The sequence below is a fragment of the Maniola hyperantus genome, chromosome 1 (genome assembly GCF_902806685.2).
Source record: "Maniola hyperantus chromosome 1, iAphHyp1.2, whole genome shotgun sequence".
Classification (NCBI taxonomy): Eukaryota; Metazoa; Arthropoda; class Insecta; order Lepidoptera; family Nymphalidae; genus Maniola; species Maniola hyperantus.
This window is the reverse complement of record NC_048536.1, coordinates 17167271-17182400: the sequence shown is the minus strand read 5'-3', so window position 1 is coordinate 17182400 and position 15130 is coordinate 17167271. Positions and strand designations below refer to the sequence as shown.

Here is a 15130-nt window from a genome sequence, read left to right as displayed (position 1 = left end):
GTCATTTTTCAACCTTTTTATTTTTCTCTATTTTCTAGATTTTCTTCTACAACTTTCGTGTTAAAAATATTAAATCAAAGCAGATTGGTTATTAAATAATGTCAAATAACTAAGCATAATTTATAGATTTAAGTCTTACCTTGCATTAATATTGTTTTTACAATGTTAGGTGGTGTAAAGTTAAAAGTATCCTTTACTCACGAAAGATCATGTTTTGGCTACATTAGTCCAAAGTACAGCACAAGTAATGAACAGGTAAATATTTTTACAATTCCTACAATCACTATCTAGCCTATATCTTGTAATTTCGGGTACAATTTATTTTAAGGTTAAGTCTTTGTTTTTGTGTTTGATAAGTAATCATTGATATAAACAAGCTAAGATTTGGCGAAGATTTATAGTTCCCATGATTCATGCTACTTAAATAAAATAAATTATTTAATTATTCTATTATTTAATTCGTGTTATTCATTCATATAATGTTAGGTAATGTCATCTTTCTATTCATGCTACTTACTGCTGGTTATTATTGTTAGTTTCTGATGATTAAGTAGGCATTTAAGTAGAAGATCTTAAACCAAGAAATATAAGCTAAGGCATTAATTTAGTCATTACCCAATAGTTATTGTTATTCTATGTCATACTTACATTATGCTCATAACATGCTCCTTGCTTGTGACTTTATCTGTATTAAGGTATTTAAAAGAACCTCCACGTGCTTGGAAGTCAGTTAAAATAATAAAATAAAAATAAAATAAAATAGCCTTTTATTTCCGAACTTGACATAACTTATACAGTATCCTTAAATGTAGATAATTAGTACAATAAAACTTAGTAGCTATATTTACAGGTAGAATTTGAACTTAGGATTTTTTGTTTCTATATAATGTCTCTTAGTTTGGTGTGCCTGGTGGCATAGGCCTCCTCCAACTTTCGCCATTGATTTCTGTCTGCTGCAACCCTTGTCCAGAAGGGACCCAAAGTCTTTCAAGCATCGTCTTCCCATCTTCTGGTTGGTTGTCCCTGTCTCCTAGTACCATCCCTTGGATACCATAAAGTCTGGATGTGGATACCAAGAAGTCAGTTAAAACACTTAAAACATGGTGAAAATCTTTAATTTCTTGGATTAAAACCTATTTTTTCGATATAGTATGACAGTTTTGCTTAAATTTTATTTATTTTCAGTCACTGTGCGTTCAAGTTTTATCAAGAGAAAAACAGTTATTCCTGTGGATTGTATTCAGCAGCAGTGTTCCAGAGGGTCACATAGCCCTTAACCCTGTTTACAGCAAGATGGTGGGCTTAGAGGAGGGTGGCGAGGTGTTTGTGGCTCCATATGGCGATGTAAAGATACTGGATGAGCTGTTTGTTGATACAGACAGTCCGGATGATCAGGAGATATTGGTGAGATATACATAGAAAACTAGAGGATGCCCACGACTTCGTTGTCGATTTAGGTTTTTTAAAAATCTCATGGGAACTCTTTGATTTTCCGGGATAAAAAGTAGCCTATGTCCTTCCCTGAGATTTGAGCTACCTCTGTACCAAATTTCATCAAACTCAGTTAAACCGTTGGGCTGTGAAAAGTGAAAAGCTAGCAGACAGACAGACACACTTTCGCATTTATAATATTAGTATGAATTAACTGATCATGATATTCTAAAAACATTTTTTTTTTATTGGAAGATAACAACAAAATAAATGAAAAAAAATCTGTAAAATAAACAACAATTAAACAATATTTAGAAAATATATTTTGATGAATGAGTATTCTAATGAAGATTTTCTTGAAAAGAAATATAAAAATGATTTTAAGCTAGGTATAGCATTTTTATATTTTTAAAAGAGGTTCTTTTTCTTATTACTGAGTGTGAATGAGCTACTCAATTGAACTAATGATGTAGCCTCATAAACATATTGAATAATACTGCTACTTTTATAACAATTAATAAAATATTCTTTAATGATTTCATTACAGTATAAAGTGTGTGAAATGTGTGTGAATATATTCATACAATTCAGTGTATTTTTTGGTTATGAAAGTCATAATTATAATAAAAAAAAGGAGTATTATTATGCTGATATTGTGGCTAATTCCGTTGTACACAATCTCTAAACTAAACTAAAATGACACATCTAAATCTATTGCTATCCCTTTCATAATGTTGCTTGCGGAAAATGATAGCACTAGATTTAGACCTGTTAATCTAGTTTAGTTTAGAGATTGTGTTCAAGAGAATCAGCCTCATTGATTCTCTTTTTATTTTAGGAGCACAACACAGAGATTCTACAACTAAGAATTCTTGATCAACTCAGGCTTGTAGTTGCTAACCAAAAGGCTGTAGTCTGGATATCAACTTCCCTACCCATAGTGTTCACACCAAAACAAACTGGCTTGCTTGTAAACTATAGTAGAATCATTGTTAAAGTAGATGCATTTAACAGTTTCCATGGTGGCCTTACAAATTCGTATGTAAACATACCAAAAGAAACAAGTCACAAGTTTACAAATATAGGTATTATTAACAAAGGCTTGCTTCAACCATATTTAAATGTACCAAAAAGATTAGTTTTAAGAACATTACCCATTGATAGTGACGGTAAAAAGAATTTAATACATCCATACACTGTTTTCGTTCATGAAGACTTAATAGATGACAAATTAAAGGACCTAATGATTATACTAGGTACAATGAAAAATATACCGTCTATTATAAATGAACTTTCTGAAGAAGATGAAATAGTTAATAATATACAAATTGATGGATTGTGCGTAGAAATAAAACCTATAGACAGTGTTGTATATAGAAGCTTATCTCGAGAAATATACAATAGAAATATACCAACAGTACTTATACCTAAGTCATTAAATGTGATAATCAATATTGAAAATGGTATGAAAGTGATATTCAATATTATAGGCGATGAAGTTGAACAACCAGAACACATAGATATTATAACATATTCTGAAAAAGTTAATAACGAAATAGATGTTATAGAAAGGTTTAAGAATTGTGTAGTGAAAAGCACACATTCAGGAAAGAAGTTCTTAATAAATGATGGTATGGTGAAGCAAAATACGCAAATAACCAGTGGTTTCTTAAGGTTTAAACTGAAACCAGAAAAACTAAAGTATACAATGATGAATTCCGAATCGTTTCGCAACTGTATAGTATCCGCGAAATGCTTAAGCGACGCTGAATTGACTCTACCGAAATCAGTTACGTCAAAATTAGAATACGACTTCAAGAATTATTGTAGAACGATGAAATCTAGTAAAGAATTGGTGGAGAAGATAATATCGCATATCAACTTTGAAATACAGAGGGAGGCGAGCTTCAAAGGTGTTTCAGAGATAAAAAGTAATATTTTGATTACTGGTAAGAAAATAACTATGATTTTCTGATTTATTATCACTTTAATGATTGGAATTTGGAAAGTCCAATGTGCTCTGAACAAATTGAATGAATTTCAGACAGACTCTGTTAAACAATTGAACCGTGAAAAGCTAACAGAGACATACACACAGACACACTTTCACATATGAAATATTATATTTACTAGGTTATTCCCGCGACTTCGTCCGCGTGGACTACACAAATTTCAAATCCCTGTTTTATACCTCCTTAGGTTGAATTTTCAAAAATCCTTTCTTAACGGACGTCTGCGTCACAATAACTATCTACATACCAAATTTCAGCCTATGCGTCCAGTAGTTTGAGCTATGCGTTGATAGATCAGTCAGTCAGCTTTTCTTTCTATACATATAAGATTATGTAGCAATAAATAAGTCGTTTCTAATCCCAATCTGACAATGCCAATTTGAGCCTCAATAGCTCAACCGGTATAGGAGTGGACTGAAAACCGAAAGGTCGACGGTTCAAATCTCGCCCGTTGCACTATTGTCGTACCTACTCCTAGCGCAAGCCTGACGCTCAATTGGAGAGAGAGGAAAGGGGAATATTAGTCATTTAATATGGCTAGTATTCTTTAAAAAAAAAAAAACATTCTCTTAAATAAAGATTTGTGTAGACAAGTGTTCCATTTAACTTTCGCAATAAATAAGGTTTCTAATTTCATTCCGTTGCCGAGTTTCTTGCTGGTTCTTCTCTGTAGGAAAGGCATTCTGAACCAGTGGTAGACGCATTTGATGATTCAAAAGTACTTGTGAAAATTTATTTGATTAAAAAAAAATATTTCTACCTTATTCTATTCAACAATTTTTTGTGATGAGTATTTGGGAGTAAAGGAAATGGTTTTCCAGGTCAAAGTGGTGCAGGCAAATCCTCAGTCTGTCACACAGTACAAAAGGAACTGACCGTGTGGTCTCACATGTTACACTGCCGGTCGCTCAAAGGCCGTAAGGACATAACTGAGGTGCTGGGGAAGGCGATACTGCTGTGCCAGGAGCATAGTCCTGCGGTGCTGATCTGTGACGATGTTGATGCGTTGGTGCCGCCCAACATGGAGGGAGGGTCGCCTCAGGATATCGCTTATTATCAGAGGTACATGTGATAATTTTTTTTTTTTTTTTTTTAAAGAATATTAGCCATGTTAAATGACTAATATTCCCCTTTCCTCTCCAACTAAGCGTCAGGCTTGTGCTAGGAGTAGGTACGACAATAGTGCAACGGGCGGGGTTTGAACCGTCGACCTTTCGGTTTTCAGTCCACTCCTTTACCGGTTGAGCTATTGAGGCTCTGAAATTATGATAATTCATCATCACCAACCGATAGACGTCTACTGCTGGACATAGGTTTCGTGTAGGGACTTCCACAATCCTCACGCCACGGTCTTGCGCAGCCTGAATCCAGCGGCTCCCTGCGACTCGTCTGATGTCGTCCGTCTACCTAGTACGGCGTCTTCCGGTGCGAGGTCGCCATTCCAGCACCTTGGGACCCCAACGTCTATCAGTTTCACGAACTATGTGCCCTACCCATTGCCACTTCAGCTTCGCAACCCATTGAGCCATGTCTGTCCACCACCACAAGACACCACGTCTTCCAATGCTGCGATTTCCTTGAGCCCCCCATGTCTATCGGTTTTTCGAAACTAACTGCCCTGCCCCTTCAGCTTTGCAACCCTGCAGCTGAGCTTAGTCGGTTACTCTAGTTCTCATTTTATTTAATTTGATCATGTAAAGAAACTCCTAACTTCAAAGCATATAGCTCTCTCCATCGCCCACTGAGTGACTGAGTGAGTGAGTGAGTGTGATGGGGCCCGACCATGTTTAGTTTAGACCAACTTTAGTTAGCGACCATGTCGCAGATTTATACGTCATCACTAGCAGCATGCACTGTTTGAAGACTTTGGTCTTCAGGCACTGAGGAATTTTCTTTACAGTAAAACCGTTTAGAACCTCAATAGCTCAATGGTTAAGGCGCGGACTGAAATCCGAAAGTTCGGCAGTTCAAACCCCACCCGTTGCACTATAATTGTCGTACCTACTCCTAGCACAAGCTTGACGCTTAGTTGGAGGAGAAACGGGAATATTATTCATGATTAGCATGACTCCTTATAAAAAAATATAAAAAAACTTAATTTTTTTACTTATTTTATTTGTATCGCAGGTTAGCAACGGTAATAAAACACATGCTGCAAACGTGTTCGGGTGTGTGCGTGCTGATGACGTCACTGAGTGTGAAGTCCATGCATCCAACACTGAGACAGTTTAGTGGCAAGCCTCTTTTTACCGCACATTTCGATATCATGGAGTTGAGTCAGGTATGTAGGTAGATAAACAGAAGAACTCTCGGTTTTGATCCTGAATCGACATCAGTCGCTGCTTCAATACAAAATGTGTCCTACAAATCGAAAAAAAGTGAAATCGTTTTTATTTCAAAAATGCGATTTTGTCATATTTTTATATTCAAAAGAGACACCCATTGATTTCGCATTTTAAAGGTAGAGAAAAACAACACAAAGCTATAGACAAAAAATGAATTTCAAAACTTAGTAATAGCTCTCCTGTAAAAAAGTGTTTTTCGGTTTGTGCCCTTTTTGTATTGAAGCAGCGATTTGTCAAATGTTAGGCTTGTAGTGTGGTGTGGTTAAAGATAGTTTCATAGCTTACCTAGCGTCAAATGCCAAGTAGGTGACGCCTACGTTTTGTTACAAGTTTGACTTGTGAACTGTGCTAGTGTACAGTACGCGTAGAAAGTAATGTACATCGCCCTGTAGATAGAAGATTTGTAGAGCATTGTCTCTGTCATTGAGACCGACAAAACGTCATATAGATACGAGGGACAGACAACACTCTACAAAGCCGAAATGCCATTCTAATGGCCGATGTACATTACTTTCTGCCGCGTACTGTAATTTGTGTTATAAGCCCCGCAAATTGCTAATGTGCGTGTCCGCCATTTTAGGGACGTCAGCACTAGACTGAAGTTTCGAGCTGATGGCATATTTTTATTTCGGGTGACGTCAAAATGACGTCATTTCGATGTTAATGAGACAGTTCAAGCGCAATAGCAATTTGCGGGACTTATATGTTTGTAGGACGAAAGAGCAGAGCTGTTCAAACATTTGCTGAACGACAAAGTTCGGGAGTCATTCTCGGTGGAGGAGGATGACGTCATCCGGCTGGCGATGGACACCGCCGGCTGTAACGTGAGAGAGATCGTCGACTATCTCAACAGGAAGATATTCAAGGCTGTCAAGAAGAAAAGTAAGATGCGTTTCTTAGAATTTGAATAAGTAATATTTCTCCCCCTTTCACACCCTTAGGGGGAGAATTTTTCAAAACCATTTCTTAGCTGACACCACCGTCCTAGAAATAACCTACCTTCCAAATTTCAAGTTTGTAGGCTTTTAGTTTCTGAGATTTTATGATTAGTTAGTCAGTCAGTGAGTGAGTGAGTGGTATTTCTCTTTTATATATTTAGATTGTGTAGATCACCAATTTTCTCGTAACTAAGGATATTTACTGCTGGGCATTACACAGGTTTTCATATTTGTTTGTAGAATCTCATGCAATAGACGATAGACCACGGCTAGTGGAGGACGTAACCAAGGACAGCGAGAAGTCCACAGCCTTCGACATCTGGGAGCCGCTGGGAGGCATGAGTGACGTCAAGCAACAGATCGCTGAGACCATATTCTGGCCTATCATGGTGAGTATACTATTTGTTTGTAGAATCTCATGCAATAGACGATAGACCACGGCTAGTGGAGGACGTAACTAAGGACAGCGAGAAGTCCAAAGCCTTCGACATCTGGGAGCCGCTGGGAGGCATGAGTGACGTCAAGCAACAGATCGCTGAGACCATATTCTGGCCTATCATGGTGAGTATACTATTTGTTTGTAGAATCTCATGCAATAGACGATAGACCACGGCTAGTGGAGGACGTAACTAAGGACAGCGAGAAGTCCAAAGCCTTCGACATCTGGAAGCCGCTGGGAGGCATGAGTGACGTCAAGCAACAGATCGCTGAGACCATATTCTGGCCTATCATGGTGAGTATACTATTTGTTTGTAGAATCTCATGCAATAGACGATAGACCACGGCTAGTGGAGGACGTAACTAAGGACAGCGAGAAGTCCAAAGCCTTCGACATCTGGGAGCCGCTGGGAGGCATGAGTGACGTCAAGCAACAGATCGCTGAGACCATATTCTGGCCTATCATGGTGAGTATACTATTTGTTTGTAGAATCTCATGCAATAGACGATAGACCACGGCTAGTGGAGGACGTAACTAAGGACAGCGAGAAGTCCAAAGCCTTCGACATCTGGGAGCCGCTGGGAGGCATGAGTGACGTCAAGCAACAGATCGCTGAGACCATATTCTGGCCTATCATGGTGAGTATACTATTTGTTTGTAGAATCTCATGCAATAGACGATAGACCACGGCTAGTGGAGGACGTAACTAAGGACAGCGAGAAGTCCAAAGCCTTCGACATCTGGAAGCCGCTGGGAGGCATGAGTGACGTCAAGCAACAGATCGCTGAGACCATATTCTGGCCTATCATGGTGAGTATACTATTTGTTTGTAGAATCTCATGCAATAGACGATAGACCACGGCTAGTGGAGGACGTAACTAAGGACAGCGAGAAGTCCAAAGCCTTCGACATCTGGGAGCCGCTGGGAGGCATGAGTGACGTCAAGCAACAGATCGCTGAGACCATATTCTGGCCTATCATGGTGAGTATACTATTTGTTTGTAGAATCTCATGCAATAGACGATAGACCACGGCTAGTGGAGGACGTAACTAAGGACAGCGAGAAGTCCAAAGCCTTCGACATCTGGAAGCCGCTGGGAGGCATGAGTGACGTCAAGCAACAGATCGCTGAGACCATATTCTGGCCTATCATGGTGAGTATACTATTTGTTTGTAGAATCTCATGCAATAGACGATAGACCACGGCTAGTGGAGGACGTAACTAAGGACAGCGAGAAGTCCAAAGCCTTCGACATCTGGAAGCCGCTGGGAGGCATGAGTGACGTCAAGCAACAGATCGCTGAGACCATATTCTGGCCTATCATGGTGAGTATACTATTTGTTTGTAGAATCTCATGCAATAGACGATAGACCACGGCTAGTGGAGGACGTAACTAAGGACAGCGAGAAGTCCAAAGCCTTCGACATCTGGAAGCCGCTGGGAGGCATGAGTGACGTCAAGCAACAGATCGCTGAGACCATATTCTGGCCTATCATGGTGAGTATACTATTTGTTTGTAGAATCTCATGCAATAGACGATAGACCACGGCTAGTGGAGGACGTAACTAAGGACAGCGAGAAGTCCAAAGCCTTCGACATCTGGGAGCCGCTGGGAGGCATGAGTGACGTCAAGCAACAGATCGCTGAGACCATATTCTGGCCTATCATGGTGAGTATACTATTTGTTTGTAGAATCTCATGCAATAGACGATAGACCACGGCTAGTGGAGGACGTAACTAAGGACAGCGAGAAGTCCAAAGCCTTCGACATCTGGGAGCCGCTGGGAGGCATGAGTGACGTCAAGCAACAGATCGCTGAGACCATATTCTGGCCTATCATGGTGAGTAGGTGTAAACTGTAAAGAATAAGATTTCTTAAAGTAAAGAATAAGAAGAAGAAGCAGTGGACGCAAACAGGATGATTGTATATACATGCATGTGTATATTATAGATACATGATGTGACGTCACATTCCAGTATTTTATAGAATCTCGCATACTTTTGATAAAAAGTCACTGATTTGACTAGTTGTCAAATATCGTATATGAAAATGAAAATGAAAATGAAAATCTTTTTTATTCGTATAAACTTTTACAAGTGCTTACGAATAGTCGGATGCATCTACCACTGGTTCGGAATGCCTTTCCTGCCGAGAAGAACCAGCAAGAAACTCGGCGGTTGCTCTTTTCAAATATTTGATATAGGTACAAAATTATGCCATGTATAAAATAGTATTTGCAGTCTTGTGCGTTGCTGGAACGAGCTGCAGGTCAAATCCACGCTCTTTTATCATTTAGATAATCTTCAATTGTGTAATATAATATAGAAGCATTCTGAATGGGGTATGGCAGTAACTAAACTTGTTTTTCCAGTATCCAGCCCTATTCCCGTCTCAGTCGTGTGGGATCCTGCTGTACGGGCCTCCGGGCACCGGCAAGTCTCACATCGGCTCGTGCTTGGCCAAACTGAGCAACATGCGCCTTATTGCCGTCAAGGGGCCCGAGTTGCTGTCCAAGTACATCGGCCAGAGCGAGAAAGCTGTCCGGGACATCTTCGACAAGTGAGTGAGATCGCGATATATCAACATGTTATTTTCCCAGTAACCAAGCCCTGTTTCCATCTCAATCGTGTCGGATTCTGCTATATGGGACTCCGGGCACTGGCAAGTCTCATATCGGCTCCTGCTTGGATAGATATGAGATGTGATGTGTGTTTATTTTCCAGTTTGGAAAATAAACGTCTTTTATTTCTTTTCTTTCTTCTGTTTCTTCTCTTTCTTCTTTGCGAAACTGAGCAACATGCGCCTTATGCGGTCAAGGGACCCGAGCTGCTGTCCGAGTACATCGGCCAGAGCGAGAAGGCTGTCAGGGACATCTTTGACAAGTGAGTGAGATAGCAATTCAGATGTTCTTTTGGGCGTCTATACAATGGTTTCCATTAACTTTGGTAGCTTCCTTAAAAAACGTTCTGTCTGTATCTCGTAAACCGTAATAGGTATAGACTTGAATTTTTCACATAATGTAATAATAATAATAATAATAATAAAAAATATATTTATTTAAGAAAAAATATTTACAGGTTACACAAATTCAGTTATAATCATAAACTCGAAGCTTGAGTTTTTCCGTATACCGAAGCCGTTAACATTAGGTATCTACACGTCACATATCTTATTAAAAGCTAAATAACAATACTTATAAACTAACAACATTGAACCAAATGTACGATATTTTAAAACTTATATTTAGTAGGTAAAAACGCAATTATTAAAATTATAAATGAATGTAGGTAGGCAAGTAAAAAGTTCGTTATCGCAAAGCGGAGTACCTAGTTAGGGTGTGGTTATGTGTATTTCTATTGCCGCTATAACAACAAATAATAAAAAATTTAAAAATGGCTCCCGTGAAAATAGTGTTATTTTTTGTACACGTACGGGAATCCTTCGTGTTCGTAACAATGTTTATGGTATTGTTGTCAGGGCGGACATGCAACGTCCCTGCATCCTGTTCTTCGACGAGTTCGACAGTCTCGCGCCCAAGTAAGTGTAATATTGTAAGTACACTATTACGCTTTTCACTCATTTGTTCACATAACTACTGAAGGCCTATCGTGAGCCCTATTTCATAAAACTTACAATCATAAAATTGTCGGTGATAAGTGACAGGTGACAATTTGATATTTCGACAATTGTGCGTTTCATAAAACTTTTGTCCCGACCGTGGGCCCGACATACTCGTATTTGCATGTTTGTCCAATTTTTGCGACAATCAGTCATTTCTGCGTTTCATAAAAATTTACAGGTGACAATGAAAATCAGACAAATTACGTAATTTTTTACAAATTGGGTATTTTCCTACTTTTGAATTTGTTAAATATTATTACTTTATTATAAACTAGGATAAAAATAATGTTCATCATTATTATTATCATTAGCTGAAAAAAATATTAAAATCCAACAAAGATTTACAAAGTTACAGGCATTTTAATTTTGGAGTGGGACGGTCTTCTATCCCTTTCTCGCAAAACGAAATTTTGTATGAAACCGCACGAGGCTACTATGGCATTAGTAAGGTGTGACGTCAGAATGCTAAATCGCTATCTCTTTCTAATCTGAAATATTTAAATGCTTATAACTTTTTGTTATTTGATCGATTTAATTATTTTTTTAGTTTACGTCATTATTTTTATCCTAGTTTATAATAAAGTAATTAAAAAATTGCAGTCAAATAGCCAATTGTAGACTTGTCGGGTTTTATGAAACAGGGCCCTGGTAGTGGTAAAAAAGGCGGTATATTTATCAGACGTGGTCACGATTCTACGGGCGTCACGGACCGTGTCGTGAACCAGCTGTTAGCAAGAATGGACGGCGCGGAGGGCGGCGCTAGAGGGCCCGTGGTGGCGGCTACGTCTAGGCCTGACCTGGTGGACCCGGCCTTGCTGCGCCCGGGGCGCTTACAGACGCACATTTACTGCTCGCTGCCGGATCAGGTGAGTGCCTTCATCTACTTCTATGTACTTCTGTGTGAAAACACCAATAATTTTGATACTTTAATTTATTTTACGATAATCTGCCTTATTTATGACTAGCTTATGTCGCGCTTCGTCCGCGTGGACTACACGAATTTCAAACACCAATTGCAAAAAAAAAAACAGTCCGATCCGTCCAGTGGTTTTAGCTGCGCGTTGATAGATCAGTCAGTCAGTCAGTCATAAATTTTAGGCATACGTAGGCATCCGCTAAGAAAGGATTTTTTTAAAATTCAACCCCTGAGGGGGTGAAATAGGGGTTTGAAATTTGTGTAGTCCACGCGGACGAAGTCGCGAGCATAAGCTAGTAAATATATAAAAGGAAAAGGTGACTGACTGACTGACTGATCTATCAACGCACAGCTCAAACTACTGGACGGATCGAGCTAGAATTATGAGTCATAATAGCATGCAAAATTCTAGCTCGATCCGTCCAGTAGTTTGAGCTGTGCGTTGATAGATCAGTCACCTTTTCCTTTTATATATTTAGATAACTGTTGAGAATAATTGGAATAAAGCAATGGATATGATATATCCGAGAAGAAGATATGTCACTTTCTATTGTTTATCACAATACCACAAGGATCTGCCCCCCAATTGTGTAAGAATAACCATTTCATGGCTATCGCAATAGTCAAGAAAGTCTGCCCTTTGATTGGTTGATTCGCTGTTTACATTTTTTCACAGCCAATCAAAGGGCAGAATTCTTGACGATTGCGATAGCCATGACATGGTTATTCTTACACAATTGGGGGGCTGGTTTGAAATAACTTAAAAACAACAACTTTAACAGTCAAATCGCCACGAAATCCTGCAAACGCTGTCAAAGAGTGTGAGCATTGACGACAAGGTGGACCTCCAGGAGCTGTCGCAGCAGACTGACGGCTTCTCCCCCGCAGACCTCAAGTCCCTGCTGGTCACTGCTCAGCTGGAGAGGCTGGAGAGACTACTGGTGAGTAAAACGTACTACAGCGTCGGGGGGTGAAGAAATGATTGAGGGAATTGGGAGGCAACGTCTTCCTAAGGCTGCCTCCTGTGAGGTTTATGAAAGTCCGTCATTTTTCAAGTTATTCGCATGAAAATTGGTATTTGGGTTTTCGGTCACAAATGAAGAAATACGAATTCCAGGATTTTTGGAAATTCAACCCCCACCTCGATTTTCCACCCGAGCGACGCCGGGGCGGGTCAGCTAGTCATTCTAAAGGCCGATGTTCATCACTTTCGGCCGCGTATAGTGTACCATTTTTGTTACTCGCAGGTGAACAGTGAAGACAGGAACTTGGAGTCGGTGGTGGTGTACAAGGAAGACGTAGAAGACGCGCTCGAGGAGACCAAGCCGTCGCTGTCGCCCGAACAGAGGCTGTTCTACGATACCATGTAACATTTTTTTATTTAGGCCTTTGCCAGAGTGAACTGTACTTTAATGAGAAAAATATCATCATCATCATGATCAACCCATCGCCGGCTCACTACAGAGCACGGGTCTCCTCTCAGAGTGAGATGGGTTTGGCCATAGTCTACCACGCTGGCTATGTGCGGATTGGCATTCTTCACACGCCTTTGAGAACATTATGGAGAACTCTCAGGCATGCAGGTTTCCTCACGATGTTTTCCTTCACCGTTAAAGCAAGTGATAAATTTTAATTACCGAGAAAATATACTTAAAAGCATCATCACTACCCAATTCCATATTATAAATGCGAAAGTGTGCTTGTTTGTTTGTTCGTTGGTTTGTTTGTCCTTCAATCACGTCGCAACGGAGCAACAGATCGACGTGATTTTTTCATGGGTATAGTGTAAGTTCTGGAGAGTGACATAGGCTACTTTTTATCCCGGAAAATCAAAGAGTTCCCACGGGATTTTAAAAACCTAAATAACGCGTACGAAGTCGCGGGCATCAGCTAGTTTTAGAATAGAATAGAATAGAATGTTTTTTTATTCATGTAAACTTTTTAAAAGTGCTTATGAATAGTCAGGTAGTTTTAATTTACCACTGGTTCGGAATGCCGTTCCTACCGAGAAGAACCAGCAAGAAACTCGGCGGTTGCTCTTTTTAATTTTTCAATTTACAATGTTATTATACCGTACTATACAAGCCATTGCAGCCCCGTGCATTGCTGGAGCGAGTCAAATCCAAGCTTTTTTATCGTTTACATAGTCTGCGACTGTATAATATGCTTTTTTTAGGAGCATACTTTTAACACATTTTTTAAACTTGTGTAAAGGCAAGTCTAAAATTGCTTGTGGAATTTTATTATAAAATATTACACTCATTCCCACAAATGACTTTCGCACCTTCCAGAGGCGGAGCGCAGGAGTAGCTAGCTTATTTCTGTTTCTAGTTTGCCTATCATGGAGATCACTGATTTTTTTGTAACTGTGAATGTTTTGTCGTACAAAAATTATATTATTGTAAATATATTGGGAAGCTACTGTAAGAATACCTATTTCCTTACAATATTTTCCTATCAAAACAGTGTTATAATGTTTTTTTTTTGTATTATAGGTAGTATGTTTGTGTGTGTAAAGTAGGTCATTTTCATTTCATAATTAGGATTTTAAGAAATGAGCGTAGATAAACTACTATTTCAGTTTAGTCTCTTTGAATTTTAATTTTCTGTTAATTATTTTTACACAGATACAAAAGATTCCGAGGAGAGAGTCTATCGCCGGAGCAGAGGCTGATGTCGCAAATTATGCAAAAGCAAAGAGTTACTTTAGCTTAAACGATCAACTATTTGTAAACATTCCAAAAACCTATCAGTATCCTTATTATAAATGCGAAAGTGTGTTTGTTTGTTGGTTTATCGTTCAATCACGTCGCAACGGAACAACGGATTGACGTGATTTTTTGCGTGGGTCTAGTCAAAGACATGGAGAGTGACATAGGCTACTTTTTATGCCGGAAAACCAAAGCGTTTTTATTACGGGATTGTTAAAAACCTATATATAATATATATATATTTAGGTTTTTAACAATCCCGTAAAAACGCTTTGGTTTTCCGGGATAAAAAGTAGCCTATGTCACTCTCCATGTCTTTGACTAGACCCACGCAAAAAATCACGTCAATCCGTTGTTCCGTTGCGACGTGATTATATATATATATATATATATATATATATATATATATATCAGTGGCGAAGGGTGAAAATCTGATAAAGGGAAGCCGGAAACGTACTTATCTAAAAGAATATCAGCTGTTCGATTTTTGTTTTCAAAACTTAATTTAGAAAAATTACTATCGTTACGTAACAAGAAATCTGTTAAACAACAATCTATGTGAATTAAGGCCATTTCTGATTTTGACTTACCAAACTGAATCAAAATTACCGTGAACTTACACTTATAAGTTATTAATCACATCCCCAATTTATTATATCAAAATAAAACACCACTAACAACTTTAAAAACAAACAAGCATGGCCGCTTCACAAAA

The 15130-nt window shown here is 38.9% G+C and overlaps 1 protein-coding gene across 1 annotated transcript; it reads left to right on the top strand.

Annotated features, from left to right (window-relative positions):
* Positions 1 to 5: 5 nt before the first annotated feature.
* Pex1 (peroxin 1) lies at positions 6 to 14660 on the top strand. Its single transcript, XM_034968632.2, has 13 exons — positions 6 to 255; positions 1186 to 1404; positions 2270 to 3380; positions 4265 to 4505; positions 5571 to 5724; positions 6502 to 6670; positions 7139 to 7287; positions 9539 to 9726; positions 10645 to 10704; positions 11468 to 11654; positions 12487 to 12645; positions 12952 to 13070; positions 14332 to 14660. Exons 1-13 carry the CDS (start codon positions 163 to 165, stop codon positions 14417 to 14419), a joined length of 2937 nt encoding a protein of 978 aa, XP_034824523.1. The 5' UTR covers positions 6 to 162; the 3' UTR covers positions 14420 to 14660.
* The last annotated feature ends 470 nt before the right edge of the window (positions 14661 to 15130 follow it).